Source organism: Schistocerca cancellata, chromosome 6 (assembly GCF_023864275.1).
Source record: "Schistocerca cancellata isolate TAMUIC-IGC-003103 chromosome 6, iqSchCanc2.1, whole genome shotgun sequence".
Classification (NCBI taxonomy): Eukaryota; Metazoa; Arthropoda; class Insecta; order Orthoptera; family Acrididae; genus Schistocerca; species Schistocerca cancellata.
This window is the reverse complement of record NC_064631.1, coordinates 105,381,373-105,402,337: the sequence shown is the minus strand read 5'-3', so window position 1 is coordinate 105,402,337 and position 20,965 is coordinate 105,381,373. Positions and strand designations below refer to the sequence as shown.

The 20,965-nt window shown below is 45.3% G+C and overlaps 1 protein-coding gene across 3 annotated transcripts in view; it reads right to left on the bottom strand.

Moving 5' to 3' along the window:
* The window catches only part of LOC126190795 (venom dipeptidyl peptidase 4-like), a 366,367-nt gene extending 345,679 nt beyond the window's left edge, over positions 1–20,688 (bottom strand). For all 3 annotated transcript variants that reach the window (XM_049931343.1, XM_049931345.1, XM_049931344.1), the window contains exons 1-2: positions 20,577–20,688; positions 11,156–11,279 (exon numbers count right to left, since the gene is read on the bottom strand). In XM_049931343.1, the coding sequence (XP_049787300.1) occupies positions 11,156–11,279; positions 20,577–20,636 (184 nt within the window). In that variant the 5' untranslated portion in view covers positions 20,637–20,688. The remainder of the gene's footprint in view (positions 1–11,155; positions 11,280–20,576) is intronic.
* Between the last annotated feature and the right edge of the window lie 277 nt (positions 20,689–20,965).

The window sequence follows — 20,965 nt, the reverse complement described above, 5'->3', positions numbered from 1 at the left end:
TCAACCAATGTCGGTGTTGACGGGCCCAGGCGAGGTGCAGTCATCAAGGGAACACGAGTGAGCCTCCCGCTCTGAAAGCCCGTATCGATGATGTTTCGTTGAATGGTTCACACGCTGAAACTTGTTGATGGCCACACTGAAATCTGCAGCAATTTGCGGAAGAGTTGCACTTCTGTCACGTTGAATGATTCTCTTCAGTCGCTGTTGGTCCCCTTCTTGCAGAATTTTTTTCTGGCTGCACCCATGTCGCAGGGTTTGATGTTTTATCGGATTCCTGATATTCAGGGTACATCCTTGAAATGGTCATACGGGAAAACCCCCATCTGATCGCTACCTCGGAGATGCTCTGTCCCATCGCTCGTGCGCCGCCTATAACGCCACGTTCAAACTCATTTAATCTTAATAACCTGCCATTGTAGCAGCAGTAATCGATCAAACAACTGCGCCAGACACTTGTCTTATATACGCGTTGCCGACCACAGCGCCGAATTCTGCTCTGTTATATACACTCCTGGAAATTGAAGTAAGAACACCGTGAATTCATTGTCCCAGGAAGGGGAAACTTTATTGACACATTCCTGGGGTCAGATACATCACATGATCACACTGACAACCACAGGCACATATACACAGGCAACAGAGCATGCACAATGTCGGCACTAGTACAGTGTATATCCACCTTTCGCAGCAATGCAGGCTGCTATTCTCCCATCGAGACGATCGTAGAGATGCTGGATGTAGTCCTGTGGAACGGCTTGCCATGCCATTTCCACCTGGCGCCTCAGTTGGACCAGCGTTCGTGCTGGACGTGCAGACCGCGTGAGACGACGCTTCATCCAGTCCCAAACATGCTCAATGGGGGACAGATCCGGAGATCTTGCTGGCCAGGGTAGTTGACTTACACCTTCTAGAGCACGTTGGGTGGCACGGGATACATGCGGACGTGCATTGTCCTGTTGGAACAGCAAGTTCCCTTGCCGGTCTAGGAATGGTAGAACGATGGGTTCGATGACGGTTTGGATGTACTGTGCACTATTCAGTGTCCCCTCGACGATCACCAGTGGTGTACGGCCAGTGTAGGAGATCGCTCCCCAGACCATGATGCCGGGTGTTGGCCCTGTGAGCCTCGGTCATATGCAGTCCTGATTGTGGCGCTCACCTGCACGGCGGCCTGTTGGAACAGCAAGTTCCCTTGCCGGTCTAGGAATAGTAGAACGATGGGTTCGATGACGGTTTGGATGTACCGTGCACTATTCAGTGTCCCCTCGACGATCACCAGTGGTGTACGGCCAGTGTAGGAGATCGCTCCCCACACCATGATGCCGGGTGTTGGCCCTGTGAGCCTCGGTCGTATGCAGTCCTGATTGTGGCGCTCACCTGCACGGCGCCAAACACGCATACGACCATCATTGGCACCAAGGCAGAAGCAACTCTCATCGCTGAAGACGACACGTCTCCATTCGTCCCTCCATTCACGCCTGTCGCGACACCACTGGAGGCGGGCTGCACGATGTTGGGGCGTGAGCAGAAGACGGCCTAACGGTGTGCGGGACTGTAGCCCAGCTTCATGGAGACGGTTGCGAATGGTCCTCGCCGATACCCCAGGAGCAACAGTGTCCCTAATTTGCTGGGAAGTGGCGGTGCGGTCCCCTACGGCACTGCGTAGGATCCTACGGTCTTGGCGTGCATCCGTGCGTCGCTGCGGTCCGGTCCCAGGTCGACGGGCACGTGCACCTTCCGCCGACCACTGGCGACAACATCGATGTACTGTGGAGACCTCACGCCCCACGTGTTGTGCAATTCGGCGGTACGTCCACCCGGCCTCCCGCATGCCCACTATACGCCCTCGCTCAAAGTCCGTCAACTGCACATACGGTTCACGTCCACGCTGTCGCGGCATGCTACCAGTGTTAAAGACTGCGATGGAGCTCCGTATGCCACGGCAAACTGGCTGACACTGACGGCGGCGGTGCACAAATGCTGCGCAGCTAGCGCCATTCGACGGCCAACACCGCGGTTCCTGGTGTGTCCGCTGTGCCGTGCGTGTGATCATTGCTTGTACAGCCCTCTCGCAGTGTCCGGAGCAATTATGGTGGGTCTGACACACCGGTGTCAATGTGTTCTTTTTTCCATTTCCAGGAGTGTATATAACAGCAAATGACAACGGCGTATAACTCCACCATCCTTCACACCTACAAATCCATGATCCGTCCCATCCTTTGTTATGCCAGCATCGCTTGGATTTCCGCCCCTCCCCAGTTCTATAAAGCCCTCCAAATCCTCGAACGCCATGCACTCCGCCTTGCCTTTCGCATCCCCCTTCCGTCCCCCACGCGCATCCTCTACGACCTCATCCCCTTCCCCCACCTTCTCCTTTTCCTTGAACACATCCGCACACTATATATTGTCCGCCGCCTTGATCCCCCTCACCCCCTGGTGTCTCCCTTCCTCTCCACTCCCAACCAGTTGACGCACCTTTACCGTTGTGTCCCTCCCTCTCTCCATCTCCACACCCTCCATCTCCTTTCCCAACATAACTTCCACCATCTACCCCTCCCGGATGATAAGCTTCGCCCTGACATCTACCCTTCCTACCAACTCTAACCCCCTCCAGGGCTCCCTCTCCTCCTCCTCCCTCCTTCTGAGCGGCTTTCCCCTCCTACTCCCCCTCCATCTCTTGTGCCTCCTTTCAGTGTCTCTGCGCTCCCTCCTTCCCTGTCTTCCCTTTTCCTCTCCCGCCCCACGTGTCTCCTGCCTCTTTGTGAACCCACGGTTGCCCCTCCTCTCTTCATCCCGCCGCTTCCTCAGCTGCCCCATACTCTCCCCTCCTTTTCCATCCTCTCTGACCTTTCCCTCGGCAGGTCCCACCTGGTAGTTTTACTCTTCGTCGTTTGTGCTCCCAGTGGGTTTTAAGTGTGTTGTTTCGGAGTGTTTTTAATACTGTGGCCAACTTTTAACCTGTGCATTCGCATTCAGTGTCTTCTCTGTGTTTCAAGAATCGCCATCTGTGTTTTTTAACTTTCTGGTGACTTATTTAACTGTCCCTCATGAACGTCTACATGTCCATGTCTTTTTACCTCCATTTTCTCCCCTTACTCTGTTTTATGTTCCCCCTTTTTACCTCCTTATGTATGTATCATTTTATTCTTGTTTTAGTTGTCGTGTCTCTCGGCTGAAGAGCAGCGGATTGTGCCGCTGACAGCCCTCCCCTACCCATATGGGGCAGGGGAATGAAATCACAATAAAGAAAAAAAAACGGCATACAACTGTGTCAGCTTGTATAAAGTAGACATGGCTTAAAGCCAAAACATCTGCCTTTGATAATGACCTAAGGTCGAAATTGCAATAGTGGAAATAAAAAGTTTAATAGTCACTGGTGTAAATATGATGTCTGTCATTAAGATACAACTTATTTCCTCTTGGCTCAAATTTATGTGACGTAGATTCAGGGTGAGCTACGATCGTTCTAAATGGAACTACACTGCCTGAATAAAAAAAAGTGAAGCACCGAAAAGACATTGTCGATGCCAGTGTAACTTCGTAAACAATCACATCATTGGCGGATATGTAAATGATTAGAGTAGCAACTCTCTGTGACAAGTAGAACGGTCATCAGAGTGCGTTAGTGTTGTTCGTGATTACTGCTTTTTTCCAATGGGCAAGGGTATGAACAGCATCAGATGTCGAGTGGTCACCGTGAAGGACCTGGAGATGGCACTTACTCGTGTGAGTCAGTGTTATCAGAACCGGACGCAGTTTGAAAGACCCTCACTGTGAGACTCCATTTATCCGGCTGATCGAAACATACTGATGTGGCAGTCAGATGTGATAGTGGCCCGACGTTCTGATATCATGGGAACATGAAGGCAGAAATACCCACTGTCAAGGTTCCTGTCAACCGCATCTGACCAGCACAGTGGAGGATCGGCATACAGTGCCACGAGCACATCGTAACGCCTTCACAATCTCACCCGCCACACGGAAACAAGTAATGGGCTCCCTACAACATGCTGCGTGACCCTGCACTACTGGTCGGAGACTAGCAGCACGTAGACTAGTAAACTGCGGTCCCATGTGTAGGATGCCGTTAAGGCTGCAACAAAAAAGACTGCGTTTGGAGTAGGGCCGCGATCTGGAAGCAAGGACTGTTGGTGAATGAAGTCGCGCGGGGTAGCCGCTCGATCTCAGACGTCTTACCACGGTTCGCTCGGCTTCCCCCATCGGAGATTCGAGTCCTCCCTCAGGCACGGGTGTGTGTGTGTTGTCCTTAGCGTTAAATTCGTTTAAGTTAGATTATGTAGTGTGCAAGTCTATGGACCGATGACCTCATCAGTTTGGTCCCACAGGAACTTACCACAAATTTCAAAAGACGTCCCTTTGTGGTCAGCGATGAATCACGGCTCTCCATTACCGCGGACAGCGTTTAATATATTGATTATTCCTTGCTACTGTAGTGTTATCTTGAAGCTGTGAGAAAGGAGGACAGGCGCTTCAAGGCGCGGAAGTAGAGACGATGCTGAGGGCAGACGAAACTAGGAGAGATATTGCTACATGAAGTAAACCGTAAGGGGAGAGCTTTGAGGAAACGCAGACGCCCCCAGACGGGGTCCCAGGGTGCTAGTTACTCTTCAAGGAATTAACATGTAACTTCACATGTCGTCTAGCCACTGTGGTAGGTTGCCACCGTAGAACTTTGCAACCAACAGGCAAGTACCAGCGTATAAAGCCAGCTTGATACCAGCCCTGAGGACAGCAACGCTAGTAGGCTCACAAGGGTTAGAAAGAGAGCGAAAGCGTCAAAAAACTGTTGACCTAGCAGTCCCTATTCCGGGGAGCCCGAGGGGCCTTATTTGGCAAAGCAGTTACGTTTCGCTTTTAGCTGAACAATGTTGATACCAAATACGGACTTAGTGCAACTGGCTTAGGAGCAGTAGAGGGAACCTAACTAAACCGTGATTGGCAGGCGCCTGCAATTGGCTGGGTGGCTTTAAGTGGGAAAAACAGTGCCCCCACGCGACTGGTTAAAACCCCTAGATTCCGCATTTTGGCAGAGTTCTGAGTCAGGCGATCTGGGCGCCGAATCCGCGTCCGTCGACTCCAGCCTCGGTCCAGCTCTCTCAGTTGGAGTGCCTCAGTGAACAGTGTCACATTCAGTATGTTTTGTTTTGCAACTAAGTTGTTGCCTTAAGATGCTGCTAGTGTTTGCTACTGTGGTTAGCGTCCACTGCTGGGACTTCTGCACTGGCTTCTGTTTTAACAGTGTTATTCATGCTTTTTCTTACCCTATAACTAGCCTCCAGTGTATTAGCTAGTCCAGTCTGGAATAAACAACTATTTCAAAACATTGTTTGTCCAAGAGTCTCCACAACGAGTTCCCTACCGAGTCTCACCACCTGCATTTCTAGTAAATGCCTGTACCAGTGTTGGCTCAGGTAGAAGAAAACAATCAAATGCCTCCACTGTGAATTGTCCTTCTGCCTTCTGCTCTGTACCGCTCGGGAGCGCAGATTTACCGGTAACCCCTTTTCTCCCTCTCCCACCTATGTCAGAACACGGCAAGCCATCGTCGGCGAGCTCGGCGGAGACCTGTGGAGAAGCCCTATTCTTTTTTATTTATTTATTTATTTATTTATTTTTCCCTGGGACCACATTAAGGAGAAGTCTCCATGGTCATGGAACGAGTCAATGCATGAAATTATAACATGATTGTAGAAACAGATAAAATGGAATATAAGAAACATATTCAGGCGACACGTCATTAGTTTAAATAAAGAAGATCAAGAATGTAACACTGGAATTTGCTTAATTTTTTAGCTCTTCCAGGAGCTCCTCGACAGAATAGAAGGAGTGAGCCATGAGGAAACTCTTCAGTTTAGACTTAAAAGCGTTTGGGCTACTGCTAAGATTTTTGAGTTCTTGTGGTAGCTTATTGAAAATGGATGCAGCAGAATACTGCACTCCTTTCTGCACAAGAGTCAAGGAAGTGCATTCCACATGCAGATTTGATTTCTGCCTAGTATTAACTGAGTGAAAGCTGCTAACTCTTGGGAATAAGCTAATATTGCTAACAGCAAACGACATCAAAGAAAATCTATACTGTGAGGGCAATGTCAGAATTCCCAGACTATTGAATAGGGGTCGACAAGAGGTTCTAGAACTTACACCACACATAGCTCGAACAGCCCGTTTTTGAGCCAAAAATACCCTTTTTGAATCAGAAGAATTACCCCAAAAAATAATACCATATGACATAAGCGTATGAAAATATGCGAAGTAGACTACTTTTTGTGTTGAAATGTCACTTATTTCAGATACTGTTCTATTGGTAAATAAAGCGGCATTTAGTTTCCTATGTTTTACAGAGGCGCAGCAGTGTCAGGAGTGCTTGGGAATTGAAAAGCAGCTACAATCACTTAGTAATGGAAAGGCATCAGGACCATATGAGATACCTATAAGATTCTGTAAAGATTATGCGAAAGTACTTGCTTGCCTTGTAGCGGTAATTTATCGTAGATCGCTTGAACAACGAAAGGTACCTAACGACTGGAAAAAAGCGCAGGTCATTGCCGTTTTTAAGAAAGGTCGTAAGACAGATCCACACAATTATAGACCTATACCATTGACGTCAATCTGTTGTAAAATTATGGAACATGTTTTATGCTCAAGAATTATGACGTTTTTGGAAAATGAACATCTCCTCAATAAAAGTCAACATGGATTCCGCAAACAGAGAACCTGCGAAACTCAGCTCGCTCTGTTCCTCCATTAGATCCACACACAGCGCGGTGGACAACGGCGCTCAGGTTCCTTGATTTCAGTAAGGCAGTTGACAACGTTCCGCATTGCTGTTTAATGAAAAAAAAATACGAGCCTACGGAGTATCGGAGCAGACTTGCGATTGGATTCTAGGGTTTTTTTTTTTTTTTTTTTTTTTTTTTTTTGCAGACAGAACTCAACAGGTCGCTCTTAACGGAACTAAATCGACAGATGTAAAGGTAATATCCGGAGTACCACAGGGAAGTGTGATAGGACCGTTGCTGTTTACAATATATGTAAATGATCTAGTAGAAAGCGTCGGATGTTCTTTAAGGCTATTCGCAGATGATACAGTTGTCTACACTAAAGTAGCAACGCCAGAAGGTAGTGAGAATTTTGCAGAACGACTTGCAGAGAATTGGTGAATGGTGCAGGCTCCGGCAGTTGACCCTGAACGTAAATAAATGTAACACATTGCGCATACATTGTACAGCTACACTACTGACGACAAACAGTTAGAGACAGCGTCTGCCAGGTCGTAACTATCCAGAGCGACTTTAAGTGGAATGACCATCTAAAACAGATAGTGGGAAACGTAGACACCAGACTCAGATTCATTGGAAGTATCTTAAGGAAATGTAACTCATCCACGAAATAAGTGGCTTATAAGGCCGTTTCTTGAGTATTGTTCATCTGTCTGGGATCCGTATCAGATAGGGCTGATGGAAGAGATAGAGAAGATCCAACGAAGGGCGTCGTGTTTCGTCACGGGATCGTTTAGGTGGTGAGAGAGCGTTACGGAGATACTAAACAAACTCCACTGGCACACGTTACAAGAGAAGCTTTGTGCATCACGAAGAGATTTACTATTGAAATTTCGGGACAGCACTTTTCAGGAGGAGTCGGATAACATATTATTCCCCGCCCACATACGTCTCGCGTATTGACCACGAGGAGAAAATTCGATAAATTAAAGCCAATACAGAGGCTTACCGACAATCATTCTTCCCATGCACTATCCGCGAGTGGAACAGGGTTGGAGGGATCAGATAGTGGTACCGAAAGTACCCTCCGCCATACATCATTAGGTGGCTTGCGGAGTATGTTGCAGATGTAGATAGGTACAAATTTAAGTCACAGCTGCTAGTGACTGATGTATCTCTGACGGCACAAATGTATGTCACGGACATCCTGTGTCGTCACGTGTGTTACCTCTTATGCAGCAGTATCGTAGTGAAATTTTTTCACCCGGGCAATGCTCTTCCACACATGGCACCTGTCTCTGTTAACTGGCTGCGTGATATGGAGTTACTATCGTGGCCTGCTAGATCATCAGACCTAACACCGATAGAACACGTGTGAGACCGGCTTGAACGACGACTCTGTCCTAGCGCCAGCATGCAGGACGTACTTGCATGCGACCAGGTACAACATTTGTGGGCCACTTTGCCTCTGGAGAGGTGGTTGCAATTGCTTTGTTACATCCTGCTCAATAGAATCACTGCATATATCTAGAACAGAGGGGCGCAACGTCATATTGATAAGTGGGTTCGTACTACCAAGTTCTTCGTAAATTGGACACGATATCGTGACCAAGAGCTCAGATGGAAACCCAGTTCTAAGCAAAGAAGGGAAAGCAGAAAGGTGGAAGGAGTATATAGAGGGTCTATACAAGGGCGATGAACTTGAGGACAATATTATGGAAATGGAAGAGGATGTAGATGAAGATGAAAAGGGAGATATGATACTGCGTGAAGAGTTTGACAGAGCACTGAAAGACCTGAGTAAAAACAAGGCCCCAGGAGTAGACAACATTCCATTAGAACTACTGACAGCCTTGGGAGAGCCAGTCCTGACAAAACTCTACCATCTAGTGAACAAGATGTATGAGACAGGCGAAATTCCCTCAGACTTCAAGAAGAATATAATAATTCCAATCCCAAAGAAAGCAGGTGTTGACAGATGTGAAAATTACCGAACTATCAGTTTAATAAGTCACGGCTGCAAAATACTAATGTGAATTCTGTACAGACGAATGGAAAAACCAGTAGAAGCCGACCTCGGGGAAGATCAGTTTGGATTCCGTAGAAATATCGGAACACGTGAGGCAATACTGACCCTACGACTTACCTTAGAAGAAAGATTAAGGAAAGGTAAACCCACGTTTCTAGCATTTGTAGACTTAGAGAAAGATTTTGACAATGTTGACTGGAATAATCTCTTTCAAATTCTGAAGGTTGCAGGTGTAAAATACAGGGAGCGAAAGGCTATTTACAATTTGTACAGAAACCCGATGGCAGTTATAAGGGTCGAGGGACATGAAAGGGAAGCAGTGGTTGGGAAGTGAGTGAGACAGTGTTGTAGCCTCTCCCCAATGTTATTCAATCTGTATATTGAGCAAGCAGTGAAGGAAACAAAAGAAAAATTCGGATTGGGTATTAAAATCCGTGGAGAGGAAATAAAAACTTTGAGGTTCGCCAGTGACATTGTAATTCTGTCAGATACAACAAAGGACTTGGAAGAACAGTTGAACGGAATGGACAGTGTCTTGAAAGGAGGACGTAAGATGAACATCAACAAAAGCAAAACGAGGATAATGGAATGTAGTCGAATTAAGTGGGGTGTTGCTGAGGAAATTAGGTTAGGAAATGAGACACTTAAAGTAGTACAAGAGTTTTGCTATTTGGGGAGCAAAATAACTGACGATGGTCGAAGTAGAGAGGATATAAAATGTAGACTAGCAATGGCAAGGAAAGCGTTTCTGAAGAAGAGAACTTTGTTAACATCTAGTATAGATCTAAGTGTCAGGAAGTCGTTTCTGAACGTATTTGTATGGAGTGTAGCCATGTATGGAAGTGAAACGTGGATGATAACTAGTTTAGACAAGAAGAGAATAGAAGCTTTTGAAATGTAGCGCTGCAGAAGAATCTTGAAGATTAGATGGGTAGATCACATAACAAATGAGGAGGTATTGAATAGGATTGGGGAGAAGAGAAGTTTGTGGCACAACCTGACTAGGAGAAGGGATCGGTTGGTAGGACGTGTTCTGAGGCATCAAGGGATCACCAATTTAGTATTGGAGGGCAGCGTGGAGGGTGAAAATCGTAGAGGGAGACCAAGAGATGAATACACTACGCAGATTCAGAAGGATGTAGGTTGCAGTAGGTACTGGGAGATGAAGAAGCTTGCACAGGATAGAGTAGCATCGAAAGCTGCATCAAACCAGTCTCAGGACTGAAGACCACAACAACAACAACATCGTGATCACTGAAAGAATATCAAGTACCCTCTCAACCTGTTTAGTTTTATTTCGTTTCTTCCTCCCCTTACTCGTATTTCATTCATTCTTTTTTTTTTCTTTTACCAGGCAGTGTATGTGCCGACTTCTTGCGTATCAGAAGAGGCTTTTAAAACTATTTCAAGTGTGTGTACATACTCATGTTTAACTGAGTAGCTCTTACTGACAGAAGTAAACAGGCAAAAGGCTTGAAGCAATGGAGCGTGGCATGAGGACCAATTGATAGTGTTGACAGTGTAAGAACCGATTCCATCCGTCTAGCCATTCAATTTTAGCTCGTTTCTCGGATACATAGTTAAGTTTTATATCACAGTACTCGCCGTAGTCGGCTTTTGAAGAGATGTCGAGTGCTGTTAAAAAGTATATCGCTGCACTTCAAGAACCACACTTGCTTCAGTATTTTAGTTGATACAAGAATCAAAACGGTTAAACATGCAACAAAATTGCGGAGCCTTCTACTTACTATTATTTGACGAAAACCTTGTTGTGACATCAAGAACTGTTCGAGGAGTAAAATGGGTGCCATTTCTCACGAGACACACCATGTATACGTCGAAATGAGAAGTGCTATTATAGAAGAAAGATTATTCTAGTGTCCTGTTGGCTCCCTCTAGAAGACTTGAATGTGTATGTCGTCAGTACTGAGCGACTGCTGCATTGTGAGCGTGACTCTACAGCGGTGCATTCCCAGTACATTTCGACTCAAAGTTTGCAGGTTTCCACGCTATTGCTAAACATCAATAACTTCTGCAATCAGTGCATCACTGACGTACAATGTTCTAGAATTTCCAGCGGCGCCCAAGTGACTAAAATGCCACGAGCTTTCGACCAACTGCTCCCTGTCCTTTATCAAGTGAAGTGTCATTCCGCTTGGTAACAGCCACTGAGTACTTGATCTAAAGCTCGCAGTATTTTATCAGCTTGAGGTAGCTGGAAGCCCGAGGACATTTCATACAGTGCTACTGCCGCAGTCTAGCATTGTACCTACATCAGTTCGTCAACATTACTCATATTTTCACACTAAATTCACCCATTTTTTTACAGACACAACATTGGTGCAATAATGAAAAGATTTTTGCAGAAATCCCAAATTGTACTCACCTCCTACCCAATCGACCTCCATTGATTGTGATGGAGATTTGCTGCGTGCTATTTCTTCCAGGGTCCACGGCTGCCGTTGCACAGAAGCACTCATCGCGCTTTGCAGCAACACCACGCAAACAGCCTGTAGAATGAGGAACATAAAAATCCAGGCTAATATTCTAAACAGAGCTGTTCACTTAAACATCACGTGCTACTGAGTGTTCAAATGTAAATGGCTCTAAGCACTATGGGATTTAACATCTGAGGTCATCAATCCCCTAGGCTAAGAACTACTTCAACCTAACTAACCTAAGGACATCATACACATCCATGATCGAGGCAGGATCCGAACCTGCGACCGCAGCAGCAGTGCGGTTCCGGACTGAAACGGCAAGAACTGCTCGGCCACAGCGGCCGGAGCGATTGAATGTGTTCAGTATATTTTCTTCGAAACTTTCTCAGTATACACCAGTACAAATGCAGTCGTTGTAGGCAACACCTATACAACTGCAGTCATTGTAGGGAAGACCTATCTCACGAAATGTTGTTTTTTAGAAAATGAGAAAAAGATCCATTCATACTTTGAGTTTGACGTCCAAAAGAAACATGTCTTGCTGGGTAATCGCTAAATCATCTTCGTTCACAATTACATTTCACCTACAAACCTGCTCCGGACTGAATTCAGAATGAACTGAGAAGGTTCTCTAACTTAAAAAAAATTGTGCAAGAAGGAAATTCGATGTAGCATAGTAGTAGCTGTTTTTCTTCGTATAGTAAGTACTCACACAGATGCTAAACAGGCTAGCTGCGTAGTTATACGAATGTAGACGAAGAATTGTTGAAAGATTTCTCAAATTTTTGTAGCAGCCTTCCTTCCATGAGAATTTACATAAAGATCCATCTAGTAAAAATGTAGCGTTAGTTAATTCCCTGTATTTAAATTGCTGTTAATATTACATTTATTACACTGATGTCATTAAACTGGAACTACTACACTGAGTTTACAGATTAAAAAAATATTCATTCCGATCAGTATTTAGTCAGCAAAACTGAAACTTCAATTTGTATTGCCATAGTGACAATGATAACAAAAGTTTTATTCATCAGAGTTAACAACAGGGGGTCTTGCTGGCATAGTTTTTCTCAATAGATGCTTTCACTATCACCCATAGAGTAGCAGTATGTGTGGACTCAGTGCAGCGTGCTGCACATGTGTTAACTTCGAACCGAAATAGGCACGTGACGCTGATGTGACACATTTATTTTCATTTTGAGTCAAGACATAAACGTTAATATTCCACGTACTTACTTTGTTTCAACATATTTATTTTTTGTAACAGAAGCAATGCCTCCCACAGATGCAAATCGAAATTCATTAAAAGAGGAAAAGTTACTTAACAGCAGTAGCCACCAAATGGTTCAAATGGCTCTGAGCACTATGGGACTTAACATCTTTGGCCATCAGTCCCCTAGAACTTAGAACTACTTAAACCTAACTAACCTAAGGACACTACACACATCCATGCCCGAGGCAGGATTCGAACCTGCGACCGCAGCAGTCCCGCGGTTCCGGACTGTAGCACCTAGAAAAAAATGGTTCAAATGGCTCTGAGCACTATGGGACTCAACATCTTTGGTCATCAGTCCCCTAGAACTTAGAACTACTTAAACCTAACTAACCTAAGGACACTACACACATCCATGCCCGAGGCAGGATTCGAACCTGCGACCGTAGCAGTCCCGCGGTTCCGGACTGCAGCACCTAGAAAAAAATGGTTCAAATGGCTCTGAGCACTATGGGACTCAACATCTTAGGTCATAAATCCCCTAGAACTTAGAACTACTTAAACCTAACTAACCTAAGGACACCACACACACCCATGCCCGAGGCAGGATTCGAACCTGCGACCGTAGCAGTCCCGCGGTTCCGTAGCACCTAGAACCACTCGGCCACCGTGGCCGGCAGTAGCCACCACTAAGATGTATTTGTAGTAATAATACTGATAAAAAGCGCTAAACTTATGCTCTGGTCAAAACGTAACACGGCCCCTGGTTACGACTGTGTCACCTACCGCCACCTCAAAGAATGCCCCTTCTCCTACCTAACTATCGTTGCTGATTTCTACAACGCCATCCTCTCCACCAGCTTTCACCCCTACCTGTGGAAGACTTCCCGCATTCTCTTATTCCTCGAACACAACAAACCCCTTCCGTTGCCTCTTCCTATCGTCCCATCTGCCTCACCTCAGTCTTCAGTGAGGTCTTAGAATCCATCACCACCTTAATCAACACCACCTCCTTCCCCTTACCCAGTGTGGCTTCTAACCCTCCTTCGCCGCCAAATCCCAACTCCTTAACCTCGTCCACCCTCTCTCCCTCCAACGTAACTCCTATCGCTCCGCCATTTTTGTTTCCCTCGGCCTCCAAAATGCTTACGACCACGTATGGCATCCCGGTCTCCTCTTTAAACTCCAAACCTACGTCCTGCCTATCAATTTTGTCCGTCTAGTCGCCTTCTTCCTCTCACTGAGTCCTTGCTATGTCACGCTCCACAATACAAACTCCCATATCTTTCATCCCGCCACTGGCATCCCCCAAGACTCCATTCTCTCCCCTCTCCTTTGTCTCCTGTCCACTGCCGATATACCCAAGCCACCCCCACCTGTGCACCTCCTTCAATATGCTGATGATACCGCCTTCCTGGATCTCTATCCTACCCTTGAACGGTCCCAACGCACTCTCTAAACCCACCTTCAGCAGTTCACCACTTGGTGCAACAAGTGGTTCCTTCATATCAACCCTCCAAGACCCAGGCAATCATCATTGGCCGCACCACCCACTCCTTCTGCCTCCATGATTTTTATCTAACCATTTATTGTCGTCTCATCCAGCATTGACAGGAATGGGGGAAAGAAATACAGTAGAAGAAGAATGGGTAGCTTTGAGGGATGAAATAGTGAAGGCAGCAGAGGATCAAATAGGTAAAAAGACAAGGGCAAGTAGAAACCCTTGGGTAACAGAAGAAATATTGAATTTAATTGATGAAAGGAGAAAATATAAAAATGCAGTAAACGAAGCAGACGAAATGGAATACAAACGTCTCAAAAATGAGATCGTCAGGAAGTGCAAAAAGGCTAAACAGGGATGGCTAGGGGACAAATGTAAGGATGTAGAGGCTTATCTCACTAGGGGTAAGATAAATACTGCCTACAGGAAAATTAAAGAGACTTTTGGAGAAAAGAGAACTACTTGCATGAATACCAAGAGCTTTGATAGAAACCCAGTTCTAAGCAAAGAAGGGAAAGCAGAAAGGTGGAAGGAGTATATAGAGGGTCTATACAAGGGCGATGTACTTGAAGACAATATTATGGAAACGGAAGAGGATGTAGATGAAGATGAAACGGGAGATGGGATACTGCGTGAAGAGTTTGACAAGCACTGAAAGACCTGAGTAAAAACAAGTCCCCAGGAGTAGACAACATTCCATTAGAACTACTGACAGCCTTGGGAGAGCCAGTCCTGACAAAACTCTACCATCTGGTGAGCAAGATGTACGAGACTGGCGAAATACCCTCAGACTTCTAGAAGAATATGATAATTCCAATCCCAAAGAAAGCAGGTGTCGGTAGATGTGAAAATTACCGACCTATCAGTTTAATAAGTCACAGCTGCAAAATACTAACGCGAATTCTTTACAGACGAATGGAAAAACTGATAGAAGCCGACCTCGGGGAAGATCAGTTTGGATTCCGTAAAAATGTTGGAACACGTGAGGCAATACTGACCCTACGACTTACCTTAGAAGAAAGATTAAGAAAAGGTGAACCTACGTTTCTAGCATTTGTAGACTTAGAGAAAGCTTTTGACAATGTTGGCTGGAATAATCTCTTTCAAATTCTGAAGGTTGCAGGTGTAAAATACAGGGAGCGAAAGGCTTTTTACAATTTGTACAGAAATCCGATGGCAGTTATAAGTGTCGATGGTCACGAAAGGGAAGCAGTGGTTGGGAAAGGAGTGAGGCAGTGTTGTAGCCTATCCCGAATGTTATTCAATCTGTATATTGAGCAAGCAGTAAAGGAAACAAAAGAAAAATTCGGAGTAGGTATTAAAATCCATGAAGAAGAAATAAAAACTTTGAGGTTCGCCGATGACATTGTAATTCTGACAGAGACAGCAAAGGACCTGGAAGAGCAGTTGAACGGGATGGAAAGTGTCTTGAAAGGTGAGTATAAGATGAACATCAACAAAAGCAAAACGAGGATAATGGAATGTAGTCGTATTAAATCGGGTGATGCTGCCGGAATTAGATTAGGAAATGAGACACTTAAAGTAGTACAAGAGTTTTGCTATTTGGGGAGCAAAATAACTGACGATGGTCGAAGTAGAGAGGATATAAAATGTAGACTAGCAATGGCAAGGAAAGCGTTTCTGAAGAAGAGAAATTTGTTAACATCGAGTGTAGATTTAAATGTCAGGAAGTCGTTTCTGAACGTATTTGTATGGAGTGTAGCCTTGTATGGAAGTGAAACGTGGACGATGAATAGTTCAGACAAGAAGAGAATAGAAGCTTTCGAAACGTGGTGCTACAGAAGAATGTTGAAGATTAGATGGGTAGATCACATAACTAATGTGGAGGTACTGAATAGAATTGGAGAAGAGAAATTTGTGGCACAACTTCACTAGAAGAAGGGATCGGTTGGTAGGACATGTTCTGAGGCATCAAGGGATCACCAATTTAGTATTGGAGGGCAGCGTGGAGGGTAAAAATCGAAGGGGGAGACCAAGAGATGAATACACTAAGCAGATTCAGAATCATGTAGGCTGCAGTAGGTAATGGGAGATGAAGAAGCTTGCACAGGATAGAGTAGCATGGAGAGCTGCATTAAACCAGTCTCAGGACTGAAGACCACAACAACAACATCCAGCTCACCCTAACGCTGAGATACCTTGGCCTCACTCTTGACTGTCACCTCACCTGGACCCCTCATTCCTGACATTCCAGCAGAAATCCCATTCCCAACTCCACCTCCTGAAATTCCTGTCCGACCTGACGTGGGGATTGCATACTTCCACCCTTCCACCATCCTCCACACCTACAAGTCCATCTGTCCTATCCTCTGTTATGCCAGCAGTGCCTGGATCTCCGCCCCCTCCCACTTTTATAAGGCCCTCCAAATCCTAGAACGCCACGCACTCTACCTTGCCTTCCGTATCCGCCTTCTGTCCGCCTCTTCTTTATATGCTGATCCCCTTCCCCCACCTCCTCCTTTTCTTCCAACATGCCCAGTATCCTTTACATTGTCCAGAGGATTGATCCCCCACCCCCTGGTGTCCTCCTTCCTCTCCACCCCCCCCCCCCCCTGTTGCCGCACCTCTACCGCTATATCCATCCCTCTCTCCACCTCCACAATCTCCTTCATCAGGGCAATTTTCAGCACCTCCCTTCCCAGATGATGAACATCGCAGTGACATCAACCCTTCCTACCAACTGTAGCCTGGTGTTGTTCCCCTCCCCTCCCCAGAACCCCCCCTTTCCTTTCCTCTCCCCTCCTTCTGCCATGGCGGTTTTTCCTCCTCCCCACCCTAGCCTCTGCACGCCCTCCTCAGCTGTTTCCCTCTCCCATCCTTCCCTCCCAGGCCTCCTTCAGTGCTTCCTGCCCCATCTCCTCTTCCTTCCCCCTCTAACACCGCCTATCCCTCTCTTTATTCCCTTCTCCCTTGTATGCGTACCACCGGCAGATCCTCTCAGTTTGTTCCTCGTGGTCAGTGTACTACATCAGTGTTGTGTTCGGTGCTGTTTTACAGTGACGTCAATTGCTGTGATTTTAATCATGTGCTGGACTTGTACATAGTGTTGCTGTCTGTGATCGTTCTGTGCTAAGCCGCCCATTACAACTTTTGTGCTCCAGCCATACTTCGCTCTGTGTTCTTTTAATCGTCACAGTGTGTACACTTTTTTAGATTTTTATCTCCATTTTTACTGTCACACCCTTTTGCATGCTATCTTCCATTATGTTTCCCCTTTTTTATATCTGTTTCGCCATATTGACTCCTTTATGTCGTTCTAAATGTCTCGCTGTTATGTACGGTCTCTTGGCTGAAGAGCGACTCCCATGCTGCCAGCCCGCCCCTGTTTGGGGAATTAAAATTCAATAAAGAAAAAAAAGAAATAAAGCGCTTTGTGTCTTGATTAATATCAAGACACAGCGTTACAAAGGCATAAAGTCGTAGGAATAATTTATGTGACTGCATTGGCATATATGAGAGCGTGTTAAAAAGTAATGCCTCCGAATTTATTTATTTTGTTCTCAATATGGGATGAGGTATTATATGTTACACATATTATTTGGTCGATCCCTCCACTTCGCTGACGCAAGCTACAACCCTCTGCCGCTAGACGGCTCGAAATTTTAGCATGTATCATAGTGGTGTATAATCTATGACGGCGCTTGGGAAACAGTGTGCTGTAATCAAGTTTATAACTGCAGAAAACCTTCTCCAATTGGAGCGCCTAGAAGAATGAAAGATGTGTGCAGAGACGACTGTATCGACATCAGTAATTCGTGACGTTGGGTTGTTCGTGCTCTTAGTGAAGGGAACAGTGATGCTAATCTCATCGTGTGTGACAGAGCTCAGCGTGGACGTTCGTATACGGCATCCGACGATACTCATTGGAATGGGGTTGATGAACTCATCAGAGAAAATCGACAAATGACACAGATATAGCTCTTGGGCAAGTGTGGCATATCATGAGAGCGTGCACGGGTCATAAATGCCGAACGGCGTTACAGAGACCTGTGTGCACGATTGGAACCTCGAATGCTCATTCTTAACATCGTCAGAGGAGATTGGACATCGGCCAACAATTTCTTTTGGGTTTTGAGCGTGAGGGTGATGGGTTCCTTAACAACCACGTGACAGGTGATAAAAGCTGGGTTCATCGTTTTGACCCCGAAAAAAGAAAGCATCAATGTAGTTTGGCCACAGAGGATCATCGACGCCAAAAATGTTCAAGACAAGCCATCGGTAGGAAAAGTCATGCTCCAAGTGTTCTGGGATGTTCAAGGCTTGGTGCGTTTGGGATTCATGCCTAAGGGCACCACCATATACAGTGCAAGGTACTGCGAGACACTCAGAAAACTGAAAGCCCGAATTCGAAGAGCCAGACTACACACATACGCTGCGACGTTAGCAACAATCGGACGCCTTGGGTTCACTGCCATCGACCATCCTTCCATACACTCCCAACTTGGCCCCATCCGATTTTCATCCGTTTCCAAAACTGTAAGACCTTCGAGAATTTGACTTTGATAGTGACGAAGGGGTGCTAACAGAGGTGAGATTGTGGCTCCGTCAACAATGTCAAACATTCTACACTGACGGTATCAACAAACTGATCTCTCTTTGGGAGAAATGTATTCATCGCCAGGGTGACTATGTTGAGAAATAAATAGTTAGACATAAAGAATAAAGATGTAGACTGTTGATAAAGTTATTTTGATTTAACAGTCTTTAAGAGTTTTCGCGTAAAAAATTCTGAAAACATTACTTTTCAGCTCGCCCTCGTATTTACGAGACAAGTCCTAGGTAAATTCGTTAGCATGGGAGTGTACTACCCGCCAACGTATACACATTTATGTCAACGTTCACATGCAGATAAAATTTTCTATATGAAAGTCTGAATCATTTCCTTCCTATAATTCAGTTTTACATACTATTTTGCTTATTTTACATTAGTCATAAAGTTCCAACCATTTGGTGAATGACCAAGTGTGGTTATTATAAACGAAAGTCTTTCATTTCTGGAAATATTTCAGAGAATGATAACTCGCTAATTTTCTGTATTTCATAGCTGCAATTCGAGGTTTTTCGGGACACTTTCAAACTGGCGCATAAAAAGCCATTTGATAGTACCAAAGCATCGTAATTGATTAAAACAGAGATTCAGCAATACGATACAGTTCAGTACAAACATTTAAAACAGTGATGGCAGTCCGTTCTTTATTTAAAACAAAAAGAAACAGAAAAATACCAACACCTGAGCTGTGACACTTGTCGCAAAGCAGCGAAATGTCCTTGCACCTATCTCTTCAAACCGCTGAGGAAAGTACATTTCAGGTAACAGAATCAAACTGTTAAGATAGCTACGAGGCGTACAAAATCCACGGTACTTTCAAAAGCAATAGGTTTTTAGTGGGTGATTCAGAAAAAGGGGAAATTTTGATATTTGTGTTGGCAGCCTTGGGTGATTATTAACGATGAGAAACTTATAGAAACTAGTTCACGCCACCTTGCGATTTAGTTAACAGGATGCTTGGAGTGCTCTGGAACATGCTTTTGCCATCAAAGCTTCTTACAAAAACAACTATAGTGCGGATGCTGCACGTAGGGAATTTAGCCATCACTTCAATGTAATCTCCATGAGCACATGGAATCAACATGTGGATACATAATTTTGAGGGAACTGGTTCACCAGTAAAAAAGAAACCTCCAGGCCTTACAGCAGACAATATCGAAACTGCTCGAGCTGCTGCCATGAGAAGCCCACACTGTTCAATCCGTGTTAAAAAATGCCTTCACAGTTGCATAGTTCAAGTGTTCGGAGGATATTGATACCGGACTGACATTAATCATACAAGCTGCAGATCGCGCAGGAACGGAAGCCTAACGATCACCTACTGCGTCGACAATTCTGCGAACGAATGCCTGGAAGCCAAACGCCGACAATGAAACAACTAGTGGATGTCGGACGAAGCTCATTTCGATCTTAACGGTTTCTTTAATAAAGAAAATTGTTGTTATTATGCGCTATAAAATCACACTCAGCTCCACCAACATCCACTGCACAGCAACAAAGTTACCATGGTGTGGTATCCTGTTTCATCATATGTCATAATAGGCCTTCCTTTTTCTGAGAACGAGAATGGTCTTGTGACTACAGTCAAATCGCCGTGCTCGAAACAATTGTTGTTGAAAACAGCGGACCTTGCCACAATTTACTGACAACGCTTGGTTTCATTAAGAGGGATCAACGTCACACACGGCACGAATATCGGTAGCTACTTTACTCCAGTTGTTTGGCAACCGTATCAGTTTTGAGAAACAGTGGTATTCCATTGCCTTCTCTGATCTCCTAATCTGTCAGCGTGTGGTTGCGTCTTGTGGATTTTTTAAGTATATCGTAGTCGACCTACTACAACAGAGGAACTAAGATCGGAGAAGCAACAGCCAAAATTACTTCTGAAATGTTAGAATCATTTACAGTTTATCTAAGAGACTGGAGGGATGTCTGCACAAAAATGGGACTGATCTGCAGTACGTCACGTTCATTATCATAACAACAACAACAAAAAACGCAAAGATTGAGTGCAGCACATGAGCACATAAAGCGAAAGATTGAGTGAGAGGTGGTGACTCAGCAGATAGTGTGTTAACTCACCGCTGTTGCTAGCTGGTAGGTCATGCCGCTTCCCCAGGCCATGTCTTGGCGATTCTTCATCGGCGGCTCCTACTGGCACACTACGGACAACGAGGCGCTCCTCTGAATTAAGTATTCTTCTGCCAATCGTATTAGCACAGATTATCTGGCGAGGCGCCCTCGCAGGGTCACGTTATCTGGCCGCTAGCCCTGAACAGCCGACGCACAGTGCTTCCTCGTAGGTCCACGGCAACCATGTGCCATCTTCTGTACAAGAGCAGAGACGCAGAATTAACAGCTCGCTCAACATTCCAAAATCTACGAGGAGGAGAAAGTAAGCTGCACATTATTATGTCATGCCAAGTAACTTTTATTCAGCACTTCACTACTCTTCAAGACGACACAGGTAT